Source organism: Salvelinus fontinalis, chromosome 9, assembly GCF_029448725.1.
Source record: "Salvelinus fontinalis isolate EN_2023a chromosome 9, ASM2944872v1, whole genome shotgun sequence".
NCBI lineage: Eukaryota > Metazoa > Chordata > Actinopteri > Salmoniformes > Salmonidae > Salvelinus > Salvelinus fontinalis.
Window position 1 is genome coordinate 31,032,091 of NC_074673.1, and position 23,764 is coordinate 31,055,854.

Below are 23,764 nucleotides of genomic sequence, written 5' to 3' on the forward strand. Positions count from 1 at the left end.
GTTATTGCAGTCTGTGAACCAGTAGATGCTTTTATTTTACTTGCTATCTAAATACTGCATACTACATGTGAAAAAATACCAAAAATACCATCATAATGCTCTAAAATCTGAAGATGCTAAATAAAATGAATACTTTATATCAGGCTGTATTATACAAATCTTCAAGATCTAAAATTAGATAACAACATCTACAGAGAGTGTGAATATAAACCTAAAATCTTAATTGTTTCTCCTCTCACGGTTTGTGAACCTAATTTTAACAGGACAGACAGTGCCTTCAGAAGTATTCATATCCTTTGACTTATTCCACATTTTGTTGTGTTTCAGCCGAAATTCAAAATGTATTAAAAAAAATGTGTTTTCCTATCTACCCACAATACCCCATAACGAGAAAGTGAAAATGTTTTTAGAAATCTTTGTAAATGTATTGAAAATGAAATACAGAAATATCTAATTGACATAAGTATTCACACCACTTTGCTATGACACTCCAAACTGAGCTCAGTTGTATCCAATTTTCTTTGATCATCCTTGAGATGTCACTACTTGATTGGAGCCCACCTGTCGCCAATTCAATTGTTTGGACATTTAGAAAGAATCACACCTGTCTATATAAGGTCCCACAGTTGACAGTGCATGTCAGAGCAGAAACCATGCTATGAAGTCCGAGAAACTGTCTGTAGATCTCCAAGATAGAATTGTGATGAAGCATATATCTGAGGAAGGGTATAACACAAGTTCAAGAATGTTGAACGTTTCCAAGAGCACAGTGGTCTCCATTACTGGGAAATGGAAAAAATATGGAACTACCTAGACTCTGCCTAGAGATGGACCTCCGACCAAACTGAGCAACCGGGCAAGAAGGATCGTGGTCAGGGAGGTGACCAAGAACCCAATGGCCACTCTGACAGAACTACAGAGTTCATTGGCTGAGATGGGAGAACCTGCCTGAGAGACAAACGTCTCTAGAGCACTTAACCAATCTGGGCTTTATGGGAGAGTGGCCAGATGGAAGCCACTCCTGAGAAAAGGGCACATGACAGCACGCCTGGAGTTTGTTAAAAGGCACATGAAAGACTCTGAAAAAATAAGGCTAAATATTATGTGGTCTGTTGAGACAAAAATGTAACTATTTGGCCTGAATGAAAAGTGCTATGTGTGGAGAAAACCAGGCAAAGCTGATCACCAGTCTAACACCATCCCTACTATGAAGTATGGTGGTGGCAGAATCATGCTATCGGGATGCTTTCAGCGGCAGGGACTGGCAGACTGGTAAGGATAGAGGGAACAATGAATGGGGACAAATACAGGCAAATCCTTGATATAAACCTGCTTCAGAGTGCAAACGACATTAGACTAGTGCACATATTTACATTCCAACAGGACAAAGACCCCAAGCATACAGCCAAAGAAATGCCTGAATGGCTTCAGAACAAGAATGTGAAAGTCATTGAGCGGCCCAGCCAAAGCCCAGACTTGAATCCCATTGAAAAACTACAGTGGAAAAACTTGAAGATTGCTGTTCACTGTCGCTTCCCATCTAACTTAACAGAGTTTGAGAAAATCTGCAAGGAAGAATGGGAGAAAATCCCCAAATCCACAAGTGCAAAGCTGATAAAGACATACCCAAGATGACTCAAAGCTGTAATTTCCGCCAAAGGTGTTTCTACAAAGTCTTGACTCAGGAGTGTCAATACTTACATAAATTACATATTTCTGTATTTTCTTTTCAATGAATTTGCTAAAAACTATTCTAAACATGTTTTCACTTTGTCATGATGGGGTATTGTGTGTAGAAGGGTGAGAAAAATAACCAATTTAATCAATTTTGAATTCAGGCTGTAACACAACAAAAGGTGGAATAAGTCAAGGGGTAGGACAACTTTCTGAAGGCACTGTAGTCTGGTGCATATGCTGTAGACTATTGTCAGTCAATGCTGCCAGATTACAAATTGTTCATAAATTCATGAACCAATATCATACAATTTTTTATAAAAAGAGCTCACTCAAAGCATCTTGTTATCCTATCTTACACCTCCCATGAAAGACAAGACTGGCGACTATAAACATTGTATATGTATAGTTAGTATCATTAACCAATTGTTCTAAAATAAAGCACAACAGTTACTTTAGAGTAGCCTAACTACTTTGATGAAATATATGTTCTTTACTTACTGTTTCATGTGGCATGGGGTTAAATCCACAGAGGTTGCAGACAGTGTTCTTGCATTCTGTGCAGGTGTTGTAGTTGGGAGGATCCTTGGAGTCCTTGTTGAGTTCCACCTTGCAGAGTGGACAGGTGGACTGGCCTGCTTTGGGAGCTGGATGGGAGGATGCTGCTACCTGTGGAGGCTCTGATGGGGGTTTGTCCACTTTGGCCTGTACTGATGGGGGGATCTTGGCATGCTGGGGTTGCTCTATTTTTTGAGCAGCAGGCGGGTTGGTGTCTTTTGCAGGGGGCATCTTGGGAGACATCTGGGCCAGTGCAGACATCTTGGGGGAAGCTGGCGGTGTGGTGCGGGGCTCATACTGAACACCAGAGGTTATCAAAGTAGACGCAGAGCTGAAGATGGAAGAGCCAAAGCCAAACATCTTCCCAGACACTGACTCTTCAGGCTTTGAGGAGGCAGACTGAGATTTGGGACCTCCAAAGCCAAATAAGCCTCCTGATTCCTGCTTGGGGGGTTGCTTTGTGGCTGGGAAGGCACTACTCTCCCTACGCCCAGCACTACTCTCCCTACGCCCAGGGCTGGGCTGCTGTGGTGGTTTAGGAGGTTCTGATGTTCTCCGGTTCTCCAGTGGAGCCTTCTGAGCAGGCACTGGGCTTGCCGGATTTTGAGTGTCTGCTGCTTTAGCAGCTTCAACTATTGATATATCAGGCTCTGATGTTGGTGCCTCTGCTGAGGGCTGCGGAGGCTGTCCTTGTTGTTGTAGAGTCTTCTGTTGTGGAGGTTGTTGGACAAGTGTTGGAGTCGGTTTTTCCACTGGCTTCTGGTCCTGCTGGCAGACCACTGTCGGGGATACCTCCTTCTGTGATGAGCCTGATGCTGGGGTCTCTTTCAATATAGCAGTAGTCATTGACTCCTTTTTGGGTGAGGCTGTTGTAGGGGCCACTTGTTGGGGACCAGCTGGTCTGGGAGTCTCCTTCTGTTGAGGTGCAACAGGGGTAGACACCTTTGGGGAAGCTGGAGGTGTGGTGCGGTGCTCATCCTGAACAGCTGAGGTGATCAAAGTGGAGGCAGAGCTGAAGATAGAGGAGCCAAAGCCAAACATCTTCCCAGACACTGAGTCTTCAGGCTTTGACTGAGCAGGCTGAGATTTAGCACCACCAAAGCCAAAGAAGCCTCCTGACTCCTGCTTGGTGGGCTGGGCCTGTTGTGCTGGTACAGTTTTGGCATTAGAGGCTCCACCTTTTGGAAGCTGTTGCTGAGGCTTCGAAGGCTCTGCTAGGGGCCGAGGAGGCTGGCCTTGTTGTTGTGGAGTCTTCTGCCGCGTAGGTTGTCGGACAAGGGTTGTAGTTGGTTTGTCCACTGGCTTCTGGTCCTGCTGTGAAGCCATTGCTGGAGATGCCTCCTTCTGTGGTGAGCCTGGTGCTGGGGTCTTGTTGTCTTTCTCTGAAGCAGGAGTCATTGACACCTTTTTGGGTGAGGCTGTTTTATGGCCCACTTGTTTGGGACCAGCAGGTCTGGGAGTCTCCTTCTGTTTAGGTCCAACAGGTATAGCAAACTTGGGAGAAGCTGGCGGTGTGGTGCGGGGCTCATCCTGAACAGTTGAGGTGATCAAAGTGGATGCAGAGTTGAAGATGGAGGAACCAAAGCCAAGCATCTTCCCAGACACTGACTCTTCAGGCTTTGAGGGAGCGGGTTGAGAGGCTGAATTCACTGGCTCTATTCTGGGTGAGGCTGGTGTAGGAGCCACTTTTTGTTGACCAGCTGGTGTGGGAGTCTCATTTCGAGTTGTAACAGGTGCGACAGTGTATTTTTGAGGAGCAGCAGATGTGGAGACTTTGCTTGGCGAGGGTTTCATCATAGTAGGTCCAGGAGATTCCATTCCTCCTAGTGCTCTCTGCATCTGACAGTTCAGACACAGCCACTCCTTCGCCTGAAAGAAAAACATACTGTGAATATTCATATCCTATACTCAGTGGCCATACATTTGACACTTACTAAAAAAAAGCTCTTAATCATGCTTTTTATCAAGAGTAAGAAATCAATCACTTTCTTACCTCTGATCCATGTGGCATGGGGTTAAATCCACAGAGGTTGCAGACAGTGTTCTTGCATTCTGTGCAGGTGTTGTAGTTGGGAGGATCCTTGGAGTCCTTGTTGAGTTCCACCTTGCAGAGTGGACAGGTAGATTGGCCTGCTTTGGGAGCTGGTTGGGAGGATGCTGCTCCCTTTGGAGGCGCTGATGGGGGTTTGTCCACTTTGGTCTGTACTGATGAGGGGACATTGACCTGCTGGGGTTGCTCTGCTTTCTTTTCTGCATTCTGAACAGCAAGTGCTTTTGTCTCCTTTGTAGGCAGCATCTTGGGAGAGGCCAGTGCAGACACCTTGGGGGAAGCTGGAGGTGTGGTGCGGTGCTCATCCTGAACAGCTGAGGTGATCAAAGTGGATGTAGAGCTGAAGATAGAGGAGCCAAAGCCAAACATCTTCCCAGACACTGATTCTTCAGGTTTTGACTGAGCAGGCTGAGATTTAGCACCACCAAAGCCAAAGAAGCCTCCTGAGTCCTGCTTGGGGGGTTGCTGTGTTGCTAAGATGGCACTACTCTGCCTATGCCCAGGAAGTCTGGACTGCTGTGGTGGTGTCTGAGGTTCTGATGTTCTTGGCATCTGTGGTGACATCTGAGCAGGTGCTGGATTGGCTGGTTTCCCAGGCTCCTGCTTTGGGGAATTGATTTTAGGATCTGGCTTTGGAATTTCCTGAAGCTGTACTTGTGGCAGGGGCTGTGTAGCCAGCTGTTCCCGCGCAGGCATTTGATTTTCTGGCTGCTGTAAAGGTTGAACAGTCTCGTTCTGCTTGGTTGTAGGTGTCGCTGATTGCTCCACTGACTTTTGAACAATTGCAGGTTTCTGGTTGTCATTTGAGATCTCAATAGATGAAGCCTCTTTTTTAAGTAGGGTATAAACTGTTGGAGTATCTTTTGTTTTGGGTGAACCTGGAATGGGGGCCTCTTTGCTCTGTATTTCAGCTGGACCTTGGACCTCTTTAGTTTCTTCTGCTCCCAAAGGTGGGGCTTCCTTCTTCAGAGGTAAACCAGATGGAACAGCCTTGCGTTGCGTTGAATCTGGTTTTGGGGCCAACTTTCTGTCTGGTGACCCTGGCAGTTGAGGTTCCTTCTTCTTTTGGGGTGAGGCTGGGGGTGGTGCCTCCTTGGTGAGAGGTGATGCACGCACCTCCTTGGAGAATGGTAAAAAAGGAGTCGGTGCCTCCTTGATGAGAGGGGAGGCAGGAGTTTGTTCCTCCTTGGTGAGAGCTGAGGCAGGAGTTAGTGCCTCCTTGATGATAGGGGAGGCAGTAGTTGGTTCCTGGTTGGTGATAGGGGAGGCAGTAGTTGGTTCCTCCTTGGTGAGAGCTGAGGCAGGAGTTCGTGCCTCCTTGGTGAGAGAGGAGGCAGGAGTTGGTTCCTCCTTAGCGAGAGCTGAGGCAGGAGTTGGTGCCTCCTTGATGAGAGGGGAGGCAGGAGTTTGTTCCTCCTTGGTGAGAGCTGAGGCAGGAGTTAGTGCCTCCTTGATGATAGGGGAGGCAGTAGTTGGTTCCTCCTTGGTGATAGGGGAGGCAGGAGTTCGTGCCTCCTTGATGAGAGCTGAGGCAGGAGTTGGTTCCTCCTTAGCGAGAGCTGAGGCAGGAGTTGGTTCCTCCTTAGCGAGAGCTGAGGCAGGAGTTGGTGCCTCCTTGATGAGAGGGGAGGCAGGAGTTGGTTCCTCCTTGGTGAGAGCTGAGGCAGGACATGGTTCCTCCTTGGTGAGAGCTGAGACAGGAGATGGTTCCTCCTTGGTGAGAGCTGAGGCAGGAGATGGTTCCTCCTTGGTGAGAGCTGAGGCAGGAGATGGTTCCTCCTTGGTGAGAGCTGAGGCAGGAGATGGCTCCTCCTTGGTGAGAGCTGAGGCAGGTGTTGGTGCCTCCTTGATGAGAGAGGCAGAAACCTTATTGACAGGTAAAGCTGGGATCGGGACCTCATTCACAAGGGACACACCTGATGGTGCAGGATCCTTTTTCTTTTGTGGTGACATTTTGGATGAGGCTGGCAAACGAAACTCCTTTTGTGGTGCAGCAAGTGTGGTAGTCTCCTTTTCGTTTTGAAATTCAGCAGATGCAGCATCCTCCTTTTGAGGAGCAACAGGTGTAGAGACCTTGCTGGGCAAGGGTTGGTGTTTCATCATGGGAGGTCCTGGGGATTCCATTCCTCCTAGTGCTCTCTGCATCTGGCAGTTCAGACACAGCCACTCTTTCACCTGGAAAAAAGTAAGAGTATAATTTTTTTAAACAGTGTAAACTATAATAATAAAACTGAAAATGACAGGCCGTATGCCCAATGCAAATATCTGAAAATATTTAAACAAAAAATGACTACCTGCTTACTATAATACTTGCATTTTCACTAACCTCTGATCCATGTGGCATGGGGTTAAATCCACAGAGGTTGCAGACAGTGTTCTTGCATTCTGTGCAGGTGTTGTAGTTGGGAGGATCCTTGGAGTCCTTGTTGAGTTCCACCTTGCAGAGTGGACAGGTAGATTGGCCTGCTTTGGGAGCTGGTTGGGAGGATGCTGCTCCCTTTGGAGGCGCTGATGGGGGTTTGTCCACTTCGGCCTGTACTGATGAGGGGACATTGACCTGCTGGAGTTGCTCTGCTTTCTTCTCCTCTGCTTTCTGAACAGCAGGTGGTTTGGTCTGCTTGGCAGGGGGCATCTTGGGAGAGGCCTGGGCTGCTGCAGACACCTTGGGGGAAGCTGGAGGTGTGGTGCGGGGCTCATCCTGAACAACTGAGGTTATCAAAGTGGAGGCAGAGCTGAAGATGGAAGAGCCAAAGCCAAACATCTTCCCAGACACTGACTCTTCAGGCTTTGAGGAGGCAGACTGAGATTTGGGACCTCCAAAGCCAAATAAGCCTCCTGATTCCTGCTTGGGGGGTTGCTTTGTGGCTGGGATGGCACTACTCTGCCTACGCCCAGGGATGGGCTGCTGTGGTGGTTTAGGAGGTTCTGATGTTCTCCGGTTCTCCAGTGGAGCCTTCTGAGCAGGCACTGGGCTTGCCGGATTTTGAGTGTCTGCTGCTTTAGCAGCTTCAGCTTTTGATACTTCAGCTGCAGGGGGAATTGGTTTCCTTTGAGGGGAGTCTGGGGTTTGACTGTCTTTCTTTGCAGATGCAGCAGCTGTTGCAATATCCTTTTGGGCTGCACTGGGTGTGACAGCGACCATTTGAGGTGCAGACACCTTGTTGGGAGACGGTTTCATCATGAGGGGTCCAGGGGGTTCCATTCCTCCTAGTGCTCTCTGCATCTGACAGTTCAGACACAGCCACCCCTTCACCGGAAAGAGCAATGTTGTGTTAGATACGTACTGTATACCCCTGTTACCTGTTGGTATAATAGCTGGATAAAATAATTTCAAGGAATCTTCATAAATCTATTGCTGAATATTTCCATGTGAATATACAGTCTGCATACAACATGCCCAGTCATTGCTCTAAGTAACTTGCTTGAATATTATAGTTATAGTTTAATACAAATGTAGCATTTTGTGTAACTAAAGCAATTAATACAATTAACCTACTAGGTTGCTACAAAAATGTCCCTGTCAATTAAACTTTGAATTGAATAAAATATTGTTTAAAAAAAAAGACCAAATATTTAACCTTTACTTAACTAGTCAGTTAAGAACAAACTCTTATTTACAATGGCGGCCTACCCCAGCCAAATCCTAACCCGGACGACACTGGACCAATTGCGCACCGCCCTATGGGACTCCCAATCACGGCTGGTTGTGATACAGCCTGGAATCTAACCAGGGTTTTTAGTGACGCCTCTAGGACTGAGATGCAGTGCCATAGACGGCTGCGCCACTTGGGAGCTCTGGTTAGCAGAGGCAAATTGATAGAGTAGACATAATTGTATTATGTTGAAATGAATTCAAAGAACTGTAATGTATTACCTCAGGAACGTTTGGCATGGGGTTAAATCCACAGAGGTTGCAGACAGTGTTCTTGCATTCTGTGCAGGTGTTGTAGTTGGGAGGATCCTTGGAGTCCTTGTTGAGTTCCACCTTGCAGAGTGGACAGGTAGATTGGCCTGCTTTGGGAGCTTGTTGGGAGGATACTGCTCCCTTTGGAGGCTCTGATGGGGGTTTGTCCACTTTGGTCTGTACTGATGGGGGGACATTGACCTGCTGGGGTTGCTCTGCTTTCTTCTCATCTGATCTCAGAGCAGCAGGTGGTTTGGTCTCCTTTGCAGGGGGCATCTTGGGAGAGGTCTGGGCCAGTGCAGACATCTTGGGGGAAGCTGGAGGTGTGGTGCGGGTCTCATCCTGAACAACTGAGGTTATCAAAGTGGAGGCAGAGCTGAAGATGGAAGAGCCAAAGCCAAACATCTTCCCAGACACAGAGTCTTCAGGCTTTGAGGGGACAGGCTGAGAGGCTCGAGTCACTGACTCCTTTTTCAGTGAGGTTGGTGAAGTGGCCACTTTTGGAACACCAGCAGGGGTGAGAGTGTCCTTCTTTTGAGGAGCAACAGGTGTCAAGACTTTGCTGATCGAGTGTTTAATCATGGTAGGTCCAGGAGATTCCATTCCTCCAAGAGCTCTCTGCATCTGGCAGTTCAGACACAGCCATTCCTTCACCTTAAATAGTAAGGATGTGTTAGATATATACTGTATACTCAGGTTTCCTGTTGGTATCTAGCGGAGTTCAATTCATGGCAATCTAACTTTACAAATGGCTGAATATGTACATAGGAAGTTACACAGTTGGTATATTTTTGAGGGCCCAGTCATTGTATCAGTAAGCTTACTATAAGGTTCCCTATTTAAAGTTGAAATATAATCATGTATGCTTTTGGGGAAATAATAAGTCAATACAATATCTGTGTGAAAATCTACACAAATTATGACCGGTATAGATTGGTTAAAGCAGCCTATACATACTTGCAGCTTTGCATTTAATAAATAACTTTGTTAAGTTAACACAGGCAAAATGAGAGCCTGCATAATTTGTGTTATCTACAAACCTAGTTCTGTGGGAAAAATAGCTAATGTGTATCATCAAAACAGACTACTGTGATTTGATCATTTAGAAACAAATCAGTGAACGAACATGAGGCTGTACTTTGTAATCTTCTAAAAAGCTGCATCCATAAGTGATAACAGGACATCTGCTTTCTAAAAGCAGTGCACTTGAACTGTCCTGTTCTCTTACCTCTGATCCATGTGGCATGGGGTTAAATCCACAGAGGTTGCAGACAGTGTTCTTGCATTCTGTGCAGGTGTTGTAGTTGGGAGGATCCTTGGAGTCCTTGTTGAGTTCCACCTTGCAGAGTGGACAGGTAGATTGGCCTGCTTTGGGAGCTGGTTGGGAGGATACTGCTCCCTTTGGAGGCTCTGATGGGGGTTTGTCCACTTTGGTCTGTACTGATGGGGGGACCTTGGCCTTCTGGAGTTGCTCTGCTTTCTTCTCCTCTGATCTCAGAGCAGCAGGTGGTTTGGTCTTGTTTGCAGGGGGCATCTTGGGAGAGGCCTGGGCTGCTGCAGACACCTTGGGGGAAGCTGGCTGTGTGGTGCGGGGCTGCTCATGAACACCTGAGGTGATCAAAGTGGACGCAGAGCTGAAGATGGAGGAGCCAAAGCCAAACATCTTCCCAGACACTGACTCTTCAGGCTTTGAGGGGACAGGCTGAGAGGCTCGAGTCAATGGCTCTTTTCTGGGTGAAGCTGGTGCAGTGGCCACTTTATGGGGACCAGATGATGTTGGAGTGTCTTTCTTTTGAGGAGCAGCAGGAGCTGAGACTTGGTTGGATGACGGTTTGGGTTTCATCATGGGATGTTCTGGATCTTCCATTCCTACTAGTGCTCTCTGCATCTGACAGTTCAGGCACAGCCACTCCTTCACCTTAAACATTTTCACATTGTAAGAGGAATACAGAATTGGATACATTTCTTATACAGCTCTTTCTACGCATGATGGAAAGTAACACATGCAAATGTTTCTGAAGTGTCATCAGACACTTCCCTTACTCTCTGGGACATAAATTGTCCAGCATACTGGGATACATCATTCTTGATGTTTTGAGCTTTAACATGACTTGCAATTTAAGTATTTGGTGTATTGCATAGGTACCAAGCACATTGTAAAAGAGATGTATTGGAACCATCTGAAATTCCACATCTATTCACTATAGGTCTAGTACCATGCTACTGTTGGTAGAATTATTTGGGTCAATAACAAATCAGGAAATTAAATTGTCATAACGACTTCACACGAGACTTTGCATTGTCTCTCTCTTATAAAGGCCAAAAATTGTCAGTAAATGCAAATACACTAAAATCCCAAACTATTCATACAGGCTAAAACCTTATCACACTGGTTTTTCCTACCATATTTGTATGAGGAGAGACTAAACAAGTAATGAATAGACCAACTGTGCAATGTCTAAAAGTTATTTCTGGAACTGAAATACATTGATCGAAACGAATAGACATTTCAAATCTGAAAAATAACAATTTCATTTCAGAATGACTTCGATTTTCCTATGGATGATTTGTGTAGAGATTATTTATCTATCTGAACTTTTCTATAAAAGAGAGTCTTGTCTAAATAATATTATAAACTGGGTGGTTTGAGCCCTGAATGCTGATTGGCTGAAAGCTGTAGTATATCAGACCTTATACCATGGGTATGACAAAACATGTACTTTTACTGCTCTAACTACATTGGTAACCAGTTTATAATAGCAATGGTGCACCTTGGGGGTTTGAGGTAGGCCAAAATACAACGGCTAAGGGCTGGATCCAGGCACTCCACATTGTGTTGTGCATAACAACAACCCTTAGCAGTGGTATATTGGCCATATACCACACCCCCCATGCCTTATTGCTTAAATATAGCACTCATAATTTATTTACACAGTAATAAAGTGATTCTGGTTGTTTTACCTCAGAAATATTTGGCATGGGGTTAAATCCACAGAGGTTGCAGACAGTGTTCTTGCATTCTGTGCAGGTGTTGTAGTTGGGAGGATCCTTGGAGTCCTTGTTGAGTTCCACCTTGCAGAGTGGACAGGTAGATTGGCCTGCTTTGGGAGCTGGTTGGGAGGATGCTGCTCCCTTTGGAGGCGCTGATGGGGGTTTGTCCACGTTGGCCTGTACTGATGGGGGAACCTTGGCCTTCTGGGGATGCGCTGCCTTCTTCTCATCTGCTTTCTGAACAGCAGGTGGTTTGGTCTGCTTGGCAGGAGGCATCTTGGGAGAGGCCTGGACCGGTGCAGATATCTTGGGGGAAGCTGGCGGTGTGGTGCGGGGCTCATCCTGAACAACTGAGGTGATCAAAGTGGATGTAGAGCTGAAGATAGAGGAGCCAAAGCCAAACATATTCCGAGACACTGACTCTTCAGGTTTTGAGGGGTCAGGCTGAGATTTAGCACCACCAAAGTCAAAAAAAAAACCTGACTCATCCTTGGTGGGCTGGGCCTCTGGTGGCAAAGCTTTGGCAGGAGAGGCTCCACTTTTTTGAGGCTGTTGCTGAGGCTTCCCAGGCTCCTGCTGTGTGGATGGGGTAGCATTACTCTGCTTAAGCCCAGGTTGGCCTGGCTGCTCTGGTGGTTTCTGAAGCCCTGATGTTCTCCGGTTCTCCTGTATTGTCTTCTGAGCAGGAGCTGAGCTGGCAGGTTTCTGAGGGTCTGCTGCTTTAGCAACCTCTGTCTTGGGTGGCTGTGTTGCTGATGTAGCAGATTTCCTCTGAGGGGAGTCTGGTGTTGGAATGTCTTTCTTTTGGGGTGTGCTGGGTGGGACAGGGGTCTTCTGAGGTGCTGAACCGTTGTTGGGAGAAGGTTGGGGTTTTATCATGGGAGGTCCTGGGGATTCCATTCTCTTCATCTGGCAGTTCAGACACAGCCACTCCTTCACCTGAAGGAAAACAACAGTGTTAAGATGGTCAAATAACATGATACTACATGGTTCAATATCATCTAGTAACCTGATTTCATTTTCAACAGAATCAGTAAACAAAAAGCAGTGTTCCTGTCTACTAATAAACACCTTCATGAAAACATTCACTATGTTCTGTGCCTGTAATCATGAGTTAGTTTTAAGTCTTTGTAGAGGAGCCCAAGCTGATTTTCAATTCCAGTTGCCACTAAACATCAGTAACAAGACATTGCTACTTTGTTGTGTTGAAGCTAAGATGGTTTAAATTCATGTCAGTGTCCTCAAGGAAATTCAAGTATGAAATGAACTATTAGAGAAGACAGCATTCACCCATTGTGTAAAATAAATTCGTAATTATTTCATGTTTGCTAATTACACATTTTTTGGTAATTAAGCAATTATTGATTGATATTATTATTCTGTAGCCATTAGACAATAGTATTCAGAGTAAATATTCTATGTTGTATACACAAGAGGCTATACCTTAGCGTAATTCTGTGACTGTCACTTAGGAGGGCACTGATCACCAGCCTTAAAATCTATTTTAAAAAGATATATACACTGCTCAAAAAAATAAAGGGAACACTTAAACAACACAATGTAACTTCAAGTCAATCACACTTCTGTGAAATCAAAACTGTCCACTTAGGAAGCAACACTGATTGACAATACATTTCACATGCTGTTGTGCAAATGGAATAGACAAACGGTGGAAATTATAGGCAATTAGTAAGACACCCCCAAAAAAGGAATGGTTCTGCAGGTGGTGACCACACAGCACTTCTCAGTTCCTATGCTTCCTGGCTGATGTTTTGGTCACTTTTGAATGCTGGCGGTGCTTTTACTCTAGTGGTAGCATGAGACGGAGTCTTCAACCCACACAAGTGGCTCAGGTAGTGCAGTTCATCCAGGATGGCACATCAATGCGAGCTGTGGCAAAAAGGTTTGTTGTGTCTGTCAGCGTAGTGTCCAGAGCATGGAGGCGCTACCAGGAGACAGGCCAGTACATCAGGAGACGTGGAGGAGGCCGTAGGAGGTCAACAACCCAGCAGCAGGACGGCTACCTCCACCTTTGTGCAAGGAGGTGCACTGCCAGAGCCCTGCAAAATGACCTCCAGCAGGCCACTCCGTCTCATGCTACCACTAGAGTGAAAGCACCGCCAGCATTCAAAAGTGACCAAAACATCAGCCAGGAAGCATAGGAACTGAGAAGTGGTCTGTGGTCACCACCTGCAGAACCATTCCTTTTTTGGGGTGGTCTTACTAATTGCCTATAATTTCCACCTTTTGTCTATTCCATTTGCACAACTGCATGTGGAATTTATTGTCAATCAGTGTTGCTTCCTAAGTGGACAGTTTGATTTCACAGAAGTGTGATTGACTTGGAGTTACATTGTGTTGTTTAAGTGTTCCCTTTATTTTTTTGAGCAGTGTATATTTCACCTTTATTTAACTAGGTAGGCCAGTTGAGATTTAGTTCTTATTTAAACTGCAGTGTGACACAAACAACACAGAGTTACACATGGGATAAACAAACGTACAGTCAATAACACAATAGAAAAATCTATATACAGTGTGTGCAAATGTAGTAAGATTAGGGAGGAAAGGCAATAGGCCATAGTGGCGAAATAATTACAATTTAGCATTAACACTGGAGTGATAGATGTGCAAATGATGATGTTGAAGTAGAGATACTGGGGTGCAAAGGAGCAAAAATTAACAAGAAATGGGGATGAGGTAGTTGGGTGGGATATTTACAGATGGGCTGTGTACAGGTGCAGTGATCGGTAACTGCTCTGACAGCTGATGCTTAAAGTTAGTGAGGGAGATATAAGTCTCCAGCTTCAGTGATTTTTGCAATTCGTTCCAGTCATTGGCAGCAGAGATCTGGAAGGAAAGGCGTCCAAAGGAGGAGTTTGGGGATGACCAGTGAAATATACCTGCTGGAGCACGTGCTACAGGTGGGTGTTGCTATGGTGACCAGTGAGCTGAGATAAGCATCTATAAGTCTAGCAAAGACTTATAGATGACCTGGAGCCAGTGGGTTTGGCGACGAATATGAAGCGAGGGCCAGCCAACGAGAACAGTAGTATATGGGGCTTTGGTGACAAAATGGATGGCACTGTGATAGACTACATCCAATTTGCGGAATAGAGTGTTGGAGGCTATTTTGTAAATGACATCACCGAAGTCAAGGATCGGTAGGATAGTCAGTTTTAAGAGGGTATGTTTAGCAGCATGAGTGAAGGAGGCTTTGTTGCGAAATAGGAAGCTGATTCTAGATTTAAATTTGTATTGGAGATGCTTAATGTGAGTCTGGAAGGAGAGTTTACAGTCTAACCAGACACCTAGGTATTTGTGGTTGTCCACATATTCTAAGTCAGAACTGTCCAGAGTAGTGATGCTAGTCGGACGGGCGGATGCAGGCAGCAATCGGTTGAAGAGCATGCATTTAGTTTTACTAGCATTTAAGAGCAGTTGGAGGCCATGGAAGGAGAGTTGTATGGCATTGAAGCTCGTCTGGAGGTATGGTAACACAGAGTCCAAAGAAGGGCCAGAAGTATACAGAATGGTGTGGTCCGCGTTGAGATGGATCAGAGAATCACCAGCAGCAAGAGCGACATCATTGATATATAGAGAAAAGAGTTGGCCCGAGATTTGAACCCTGTGGCACCTCCATAGAGACTGCCAGAGGTCCGGACAACAGGCCTTCCAATTTGACACACTGAACTCTATCTGAGATGTAGTTGGTGAACCAGGCGAGGCAGTCATTTGAGAAACCAAGGCTGTTGAGTCTGCCGATAAGAATGGGGTGATTGACAACGTCGAAAGCCTTGGCCAGGTCGATGAAGACGGTTGCACAGTACTGTCTTTTATCGATGACGGTTATGATATTGTTTAGGACCTTGAGCGTGGCTGAGGTGCACCCATAACAAGCTTGGAAACCAGATTGCATAGCGGAGAAGGTATGGTGGGATTCGAAATGGTCGGTGATCTGTTTGTTAACTTGGCTTTCAAATACTTTAGAAAGGCAGGGCAGGTTGGATATAGGTCTATAACAGTTTGGGTCTAGATTGTCTCTCCCTTTGAAGAGGGGGATGACCGCGGTAGCCTTCCCATCTTTAGGGATCTCAGACAATATGGAAGAGGTTGAACAGGCTAGTAATAGGGGTTGCAACAATTGCAGCAGATAATTTTAGAAAGAGAGGGTCCAGATTGTCTATCCCAGCTGATTTGTAGGGGTCCAGATTTCAGAACATCAGCTATCTGGATTTGGGCGAAGGAGAAGCAGGGGGGGGGGCTTGGGCAAGTTGATGAGGGAGGTGCAGAGCTGTTGGCCGGGGTTGGGGTAGCCAGGTGGAAAGCATGGCCAGTGTAGAAAAATGCTTATTGAAATTCTCGATTATCGTAGATTTATCGGTGGTGACAGTGTTTCCTAGCCTCAGAGCAGTGAGCAGCTGGGAGGAGGTGCTCTTATTCTCCATTGACTTTACAGTGTCCCAAAACTTTTGGGAATTTGTGCTACAGGATGCAAATTTCTGTTTGAAAAAGTTAGCCTTTGCTTTCTTAACTGCCTGTGTATATTGGTTCCTAACTTCCCTGAAGAATTGCATATCGCGGGGGCTTTTCGGTGCTAATGCAATACGTCACAGGATGTTTTTGTGCTGGTCAAGGGCAGTCAAGTCTGGCGTGAACCAAGGGCTATATCTGTTATTAGTTCTAAAAAAATTTAATGGGGCATGCTTATTTAAGATGGTGAGGAAAGCACTTTTAAAGAATAACCAGGCATCCTCTATTGACGGGATGAGGTCAATATCCTTCCATGTGTCCTACATAGCTCACCGCCTGCACTCACAATTCCAATGGCCCCTACTGTAAATAATAACAATAACAATAATAATTGATTTGACATGCAAAAAGTATTCAGACCCCTTGACTTTATTCACATTTTATTATTTTACAGACTTATTCTAAAATGGATACAATTGTTTTTTCCCTCATCAATCTAAACACAATACCCCAAAATAACAAAGCAAAAAAAGGTTTGTAATTTTTTTTGCAGATGTATAAAAAATAAAAAACTGAAATATCACATTTACAGAAGTATTCAGACCCTTTACTCAGTACTTTGTTAAAGCACCATTGGCAGCGATTAAAGCCTTGAGTCTTCTATGGTATGACGCTACAAGCTTGGCACACCTGTATTTGGGGAGTTTCTCCCATTATTCTCTGCATATCCTCTCATGCTCTTTCAAATTGGATGGGAGCATCGCTGCACAGCTATTATTTGGTCTCTCCAGAGGTGTTCGATCAGGTTCAAGTCCGGGCCTTTGGCTGAGCCACTCAAGGACATTCAGAGACTTGTACCGAATACACTTCTGAGTTGTCTTGGCTGTGTGCTTAGGGTCGTTGTCCTGTAGGAAATTGAACTTTCGCCTCACTCTGAGGTCCTGAGCGCTCTGGAGCAGATTTTCATCAAGAATCTCTCTGTACTTTACTTCGTTCATCTTTCCCTCAATCCTGACTAGTCTCCAAGTCCCTGTAGCTGAAAAACATCCCCACGGCATAATGCTGACACCACCATGCTTCACCTTAGGGATGGTGCCAGGTTTCCTCCAGACGCGACACTTGGCATTCAGGCCATAGAGTTCAATCTTGATTTCATCAGACCAGAGAATCTTGTTTCTCATGGTCTGAGAGTCTTTGGCAAACTCCAAGCAGGCTGTCAAGTGCCTTTAACTGAAGTGTGGCTTCAATCTACCATAAAGGTCTGAATGGTGGAGTGCTGCAGAGATGGTTGTCCTTCTGGAAGGTTCTCCCATCTCCACATAGGAACTCTGGAGCTTTGTCAGAGTTACCATCGGGTTCTTGGTCTCCTCCCTGACCAAGGCTCTTCTCCCCCGATTACTCAGTTTGGTCGGGCAGGCCAGCTCTAGGAAGAGTCTTGGTGGTTCCAAACGTCTTCCATTTAAGAATGATGGAGGCCACTGTGTTCTTGGGGACCTTCAATGCTGCAGACATTTTTTGGTACCCTTTCCCAGATCTGTGCCTCAACACAACCCTGTCTTGGAGCTTTACGGACAATTCCTTCGACCTCATGGCTTGGTTTTTGCTCTGAGATGCACTGTCAACGGTGAGACCTTATATAGACAGGGGTGTGCTTTTCTAAATCATGTCCCATCAATTGAATTTACCACAGGTGGACTCCAATCAAGTTGTAGGAACATCTCAAGGATGATCAATGGAAACAGGATGCACCTGAGTTCAATTTCGAGTCTCATAGTAAAGGGGCTGAATACTTATGTCAATAAGGTATTTCTGTTTTCTATTTTTAATACATTTGCAAACATTTATAAAAATCTGTTTTCACTTTGTCATTATGGGGTATTATGTGTAGATTGATGAGGATTTTTTTGATTTAATCCATGTTTTAATACTTTCCAAATGCACTGTATATACTGCTTTTCTAGACATCCAAAGCGCTTTACATAGCAAGGGGGAAGCTCACCTCATCCACCACCAATGTGTAGCACGCACTTGGGTGATGCACGGCAACCAATTTACGGCAGAACCCTCACCACACATCAGCTATCAGGTGGAGAGGTGAGGAGTGATATATGCCAATTAGGAATGAGAGGTGATTAGGTGGCCGGGGATAACATCCCTACGCTTACAATAAGTACCATCAGATTATTTTGTGACCACAGTGAGTCAGGATACCCGTTTAACATCCCATCTGAAAGACGGCACCCTACTCAAGGCAATGTTCCCATCACTGCCCTGGGGCATTGGGATCTCCTTAGACCAGAGGGAAGCGTGCCTCCCCACTGGCCCTCCAACACCACCTCCAGCTGCATCTGGTCTCCCGTCCAGGGACTGACCAGGACCGACCATGCTGAGCTTCAAAGGCAAGCCAGCAGTGGGATACTGTAAATGGTCAGAGGACCATCAGGTCTCCATACTGGAGCTTGGTGATTTAATCTGTTTATCTGCTCTCTGATAGTGATACCGCCCTCCTGAGGGAAGCACATAATGCAGGCTATCAGACCAAAGGCCACTTGTGGAAAAGTTTACCATACCTCCCACTGCCTCCTGTAATGGGTCGAGGCCTCTGTGATGGTAAGAGAGTCACAGGTCTGCATAAAGCAATGATAACACTAACTGATCTTATCAGCACTAAGAAATGTGCTGTTTACCAAGTCACAGGTGAAACTATTCTCAGTTTCTCTTTATGGTACTGCAGTGACTGTCAGATCAAACAGCAGGTTTATTGTCATGAGTCTTGTCCTGAAGGCAGAAATGAGCGACTTTCACCAAAGTAAAAATTGTCTATATTGTAAAAATTCATGAAAACAAAAATGTGATTTTTGGTCTTAATTTAAGGTTAGGGTTAGACATTAGGGTTAGCAGTGTAGTTAAGGTTAGGGCTAAGGTTAGGGTTTGACATTAGGGTTAGCAGTATAGTTAAGGTTAGGGCTAAGGTTAGGGTTAGGTTTAAATCAGATTGTATGAGTTTGTGGCTGTGCTAGCTAGTGACCACGCTGCAGATCTGCCTCCAGAATAAGATTCATTATGAAAAATGCTAACCTGCGATCAAACACCTAAATTATCTCAATCACAGTAGTGGGTCTATATAATCAACCCACTCTACTCACAAACATAGCAAGCTCTCCATTCTGCAGATTACTAGTGTAGGCCCTTATCATGAGTCTATACCAGCATCACGTGAGATCAAGTGGCCTTGGACTGTCCTTGCCAATCTACCCTACAAACAGTGTGCATTGAATTACAGAGTCAAGTGTCAAGTCCTTTTGTGCTGCAGATAACCTAGAAGACAGAGTGTCCATTTAGAGCACCACCCAACATGGTGTTCCCTGACAGCGTAGCGCAGTCTGTGGATAAAAAGGCTATATCTACAGCAGCTTTCAACCTGTCACAAACACGCGTCATTACCGCGCCAGCATGGATTTAGCTGTGAATATCTCACTAAAACCATTATGCTGAATGCATCTCTATCAGAAACCATCACAAAGCATGTCAGTGAGGGTATAAGATGCAATCCTAGCCAGGCATTGGGGAACCCAGCACAGTAGTCTGGAATTACACTTGAAGGTGTGTGCTTGCTTTAGTTATAAGCTTTGGGTGAGAATAGTGCCTCTGGAGCGATAATATATAATTGTGTGCATTCACCAGATTGATTATTGTGCTACAGCCTTGCATCTGTCTCTACACAGTGAAGCAAGACTAGACAAGACTCTGCTCCAATGAACATTGATGATGACTGATTTGACAGAATGACTCATTAGGCAAGCCAGTTAAAACTCTCTTAGAGATAATCATATCCTAAAAATAGCTTGCTTTATAACCATCATGTACACCAGAGTGCATCTGAGTGGCAGTGATAATGTAGTCCTTACCCACTAATCACTGTGTAGAAATCAGAACTTAGTGTGACGTGGGGCCTGTTTACATGACCCTTTCTGAAACCCAGTCTCTGGCTCAACGCAGGATCGATTGCATGATTGCAAATGAATGAGTCGTTAGAATCAAATTGTGAGGTTTAACAGCTTGTAGTAAAGTGGTGGCAGCTAATTAATATTACCTAGCATTATACTTTATACTGAAGAGGTCAATTTTGAAGGGATTGTGACAGTGAAATAGCATCTTCTAAAATATTATAGTGACACCACAGCAACAATGGGTCCACATAGGTTAATGCCAGCATGGCCAGGGCATAGAAGCACTGTAGATGTGAAAATATTGTTATAATATTAATCAATAAATACAGCCACAGAGCAGTGAAAATGATACAGCCATCTTACCTCTGTAACATGTGGCATGGGGTTAAATCCACAGAGGTTGCAGACAGTGTTCTTGCATTCTGTGCAGGTGTTGTAGTTGGGAGGATCCTTGGAGTCCTTGTTGAGTTCCACCTTGCAGAGTGGGCAGGTAGATTGGCCTGCTTTGGGAGCTGGTTGGGAGGATGCTGCTCCCTTTGGAGGCGCTGATGGGGGTTTGTCCACTTTGGCCTGTACTGATGAGGGGACATTGGCCTTCTGGGGATGCGCTGCCTTCTTCTCCTCTGCTTTCTGAGCAGCAGGTAGTTTGGTCTCGTTTGCAGGGGGCATCTTGGGAGAGGTCTGGGCCAGTGCAGACATCTTGGGGGAAGCTGGCGGTGTGGTGCGGTGCTCATCCTGAACAGCTGAGGTTATCAACGTGGAGGCAGAGCTGAAGATGGAGGAGCCAAAGCCAAACATATTCCGAGACACTGACTCTTCAGGCTTTGAGGGGTCAGGCTGAGATTTTGCACCACCAAAGTCGAAGAAACCCCCTGACTCATCCTTGGTGGGCTGGGCCTCTGGTGGCACAGCTTTGGCAGGAGAGGCTCCACTTTTTTGAGGCTGTTGCTGAGGCTTCCCAGGCTCCTGCTGTGTGGATGGGGTAGCATTACTCTGCTTAAGCCCAGGTTGGCCTGGCTGCTCTGGTGGTTTCTGAAGCCCTGATGTTCTCCGGTTCTCCTGTATTGTCTTCTGAGCAGGAGCTGAGCTGGCAGGTTTCTGAGGGTCTGCTGCTTTAGCAACCTCTGTCTTGGGTGGCTGTGTTGCTGATGTAGCAGATTTCCTCTGAGGGGAGTCTGGTGTTGGAATGTCTTTGTTCTGTGGTGCAGGAGATGTAGAGGCTTTTTTGGGTGAAGGTTGGGGCTTCATCTTAGGGGGTCCAGGTGGGTAAGAGCCTCCGAGTGCTCTCTGCATCTGGCAGGTCAGACATAACCACTCCTTACCCTGCAATAGAAATCATGGTTTTAGCATCATATACTGATTTTCTTTAACAAAACAAATCTGTGAACCATTATCATGATCAAGTTTTTTTTTCTTGATCTCTCTTTTTTTCTAAGTTCATACTAGTAGTACATAATGAAGGTTATCATTTATTGTTCAAAATATGTGAATATTAGAATAACATTGTGTCTTTGTCTTTACATTACAGGCAACTACCCTCCTACCATGTTAATGACTGTAGTGAGCATGCTGACTGAACTGTCACTAAATCAGATTACTCTCTTGAAGCAGCCTGCTAAGTGGTAACTAAAGTCAATAATCAAGTTGGCCAGGCTCAATTATGCTCAATTCTCCAGTGTACACTAACATATCCAAATAGTTTGACATAGAATGGGATTCATAGTAGAAATTCTGCAAGGTGAACTAAGGTTAAAAAGAAGATATTAGGCCTACTGTTAAATAACTGATCAATTACTAACAATATACAGCACCAGTCAAAAGTTTGGAAACAAGGGTTTGTCTTTATTTTTAAAGAAAAAAACACAGAGAATGCCAAGAGTGTACAGCTGTCATCAAGGCAAAGGGTGGCAACTTTGAAGAATCTGAAATATAAAGTATATTTTGATTTGTTTAACACTTTTCTGGTTACTACATGATTCCATATGTGTTATTTCATAGTTTTGATGTTTTCACTATTATTCTACAATGTAGAAAATAGTAAAAATAAAGAAAAACCCTTGAATGAGTAGGTGTGTCCAAACTTTTGACTGGTACTGTATACTTCAGCAATAAGGCCTGGGGGTGTGGTATATGGCCAATATAACACGGCTAAGGGCTGTTCTTAAGCACAACGCAACGCGGAGTGCCTGGTATATTGGCCATATATCACAAACCCCCGAGGAGCCTTATTGCTATTATAAACTGGTTACCAGAGTAATGACAGCAGTAAAACTAAACATTTTGTAATATCCGTGGTACACGGTCTGATATACCATGCCTTTCAGCCAATCAGAATTCAAGGGTCAAACCACTCAGTTTCTAATGTTAAATATATACTGGAATGAATCTCTACTTACACCCGAGTCAGGAGGACTGAAGCCACACAAGCTGCAGACGACAGTCTTACACTGTGTGCAGGTGTTATGGTTGGGTGGCTCCTTGGTGTTCAGGTTGAGTCCAGTAGTGTTACACACTGGACACAGGGGTTTAGCTCCAGCCATAGGTCCAGCATTAGACTGAGTCCCAGGTTTACCAGAAGCCTGCTGCTGTGGTGTAGTCCTGGGGGAGCCCTGCTGCTGAGTCCCAGTCTTAGGGAACCCTTGTGGCTGAACTCCAACCTTAGGGGACCCTTGCTGTTGTGGTCCACCCTTAGAAGGGGTTTGCTGTTGAGCTTCAACCTTAGGTGAACCTTGTTGTTGGGGTCCAATTTTAGTAGGAGCTTGATGTTGAGCCCCAACTTTATGTGAACCTTGCTGTTGGGGTCCACTTTTAGCAGGGGCTTGCTGTTGAGCTCCAACCTTAGGTGAACCTTGCTGTTGTGGTCCACACTTAGGAACGTGTTGTTGAGCCCCAACCTTAGGTGACCATTGTTGTTGTTGAGCCCCTACCACAGGGGAATCTTGTTGTGGTCCAGCTTTAGGAGGTCCTTGCTGCCGGGGGGCTAGTTGTAGTCCTCCTTTACCAGGTCCTTCCTGTTGAGGCCTACCTTTATGAGGTCCTTGCTGTTGAGGTCCACCCTTACCAGGGGCTTCCTGTTGTGGTCCACCCTTACCAGGGGCTTCCTGTTGTGGTCCACCCTTACCAGGGGCTTCCTGTTGTGGTCCACCCTTAGCAGGGGCTTGCTGTTTTGGTCCACCCTTAGTGAAAGCTTGCTGCCCGCTAGGTTTGTCTGCTTGACCAGCCTGGCCATTCCCCTGGAGCTGGGGTCCTCCCTGTTTAGGAGGTGCCTGGTCTTGTTTCCAATGTCCCTGTTGCGGGGCCTTCCGAGGGCCAGGACCTGACCCAGGCTGCTGAGTGCCTGCTTTCTGTTTGTCCCCCTCCGCATTATCCCCAAACAGACTTCCTCTGACAGCAGAAGAGACGGAGCTGAGGGGGTTCGCACCGCTTAAAAAGTTAGAGAACATGGCAGGTTCCTCCTCGCTGGACTCTACAGAGCTGCCTGAGTCAGAGCAGGAGCTGTCCTCTCTCTTCTCTCCTGCAGGGGCCTGGGGAGGAACTGGGGCTGGGGGTAGGGCATCTACCGCCCCACTACTGATGTCACTGCTACTACTGCTACTGTTGCTGCTGCTGCCTGGGCTCTCCTCTGGTTCAAATTCTACACCAGACTTCCTACAGAGACGATAGAGAGGGTGACAGGGGGGAGGGGGAGCAGGTAGAGAGACCGGCATGTGAAAGAGAAAGAGAGAGAGAGTGAGAGAGTGAGAGAGTGAGAGAGTGAGAGAGTGAGAGAGAGAGAGAGTGAGAGAGAGAGAGAGAGAGAGAGAGAGAGAGAGAGAGAGAGAGAGAGAAGTTAAGGTAGAGAGTGTGGAAGAGAGGTGGGGTGAAGGAAAGTAGGAGAGTTAGGGTTAGGGAGAGAGAGCATGACAGAAAAATAGAGTGAGAGAATGAGAGGAATATGAGCATATTTCTAATGCATTTACAATATTCTGATTAAACATGCTACCCCAGGCAGGCAGAGGATGGTAAACAAATAACAACATCTCAGAATATATTGGAAAATAATGAGAACACAGGGAACATAATGCCATTAATGTCTCTGAGGTCCGTTTGCTATTCCCTCTCTGCACCCTGATACACCTCATATCCTGCATAGAAAATACACATATTAATCAATTGCTACATGGCTAT

General features: G+C 45.7%; 1 protein-coding gene across 7 annotated transcripts in view; it reads right to left on the reverse strand.

The window, feature by feature from the left end:
• The window catches only part of LOC129862415 (protein piccolo-like), a 114,956-nt gene that overhangs the window by 84,531 nt on the left and 6,661 nt on the right, over nucleotides 1–23,764 (reverse strand). For all 7 annotated transcript variants that reach the window (XM_055934077.1, XM_055934076.1, XM_055934075.1 and 4 more), the window contains 8 exons: nucleotides 21,994–23,245; nucleotides 19,961–20,920; nucleotides 11,148–12,116; nucleotides 9,415–10,104; nucleotides 8,157–8,840; nucleotides 6,609–7,529; nucleotides 4,226–6,457; nucleotides 2,176–4,101 (listed from right to left, as the gene is read on the reverse strand). In XM_055934077.1, the coding sequence (XP_055790052.1) occupies nucleotides 2,176–4,101; nucleotides 4,226–6,457; nucleotides 6,609–7,529; nucleotides 8,157–8,840; nucleotides 9,415–10,104; nucleotides 11,148–12,116; nucleotides 19,961–20,920; nucleotides 21,994–23,040 (9,429 nt within the window). In that variant the 5' untranslated portion in view covers nucleotides 23,041–23,245. The remainder of the gene's footprint in view (nucleotides 1–2,175; nucleotides 4,102–4,225; nucleotides 6,458–6,608; nucleotides 7,530–8,156; nucleotides 8,841–9,414; nucleotides 10,105–11,147; nucleotides 12,117–19,960; nucleotides 20,921–21,993; nucleotides 23,246–23,764) is intronic.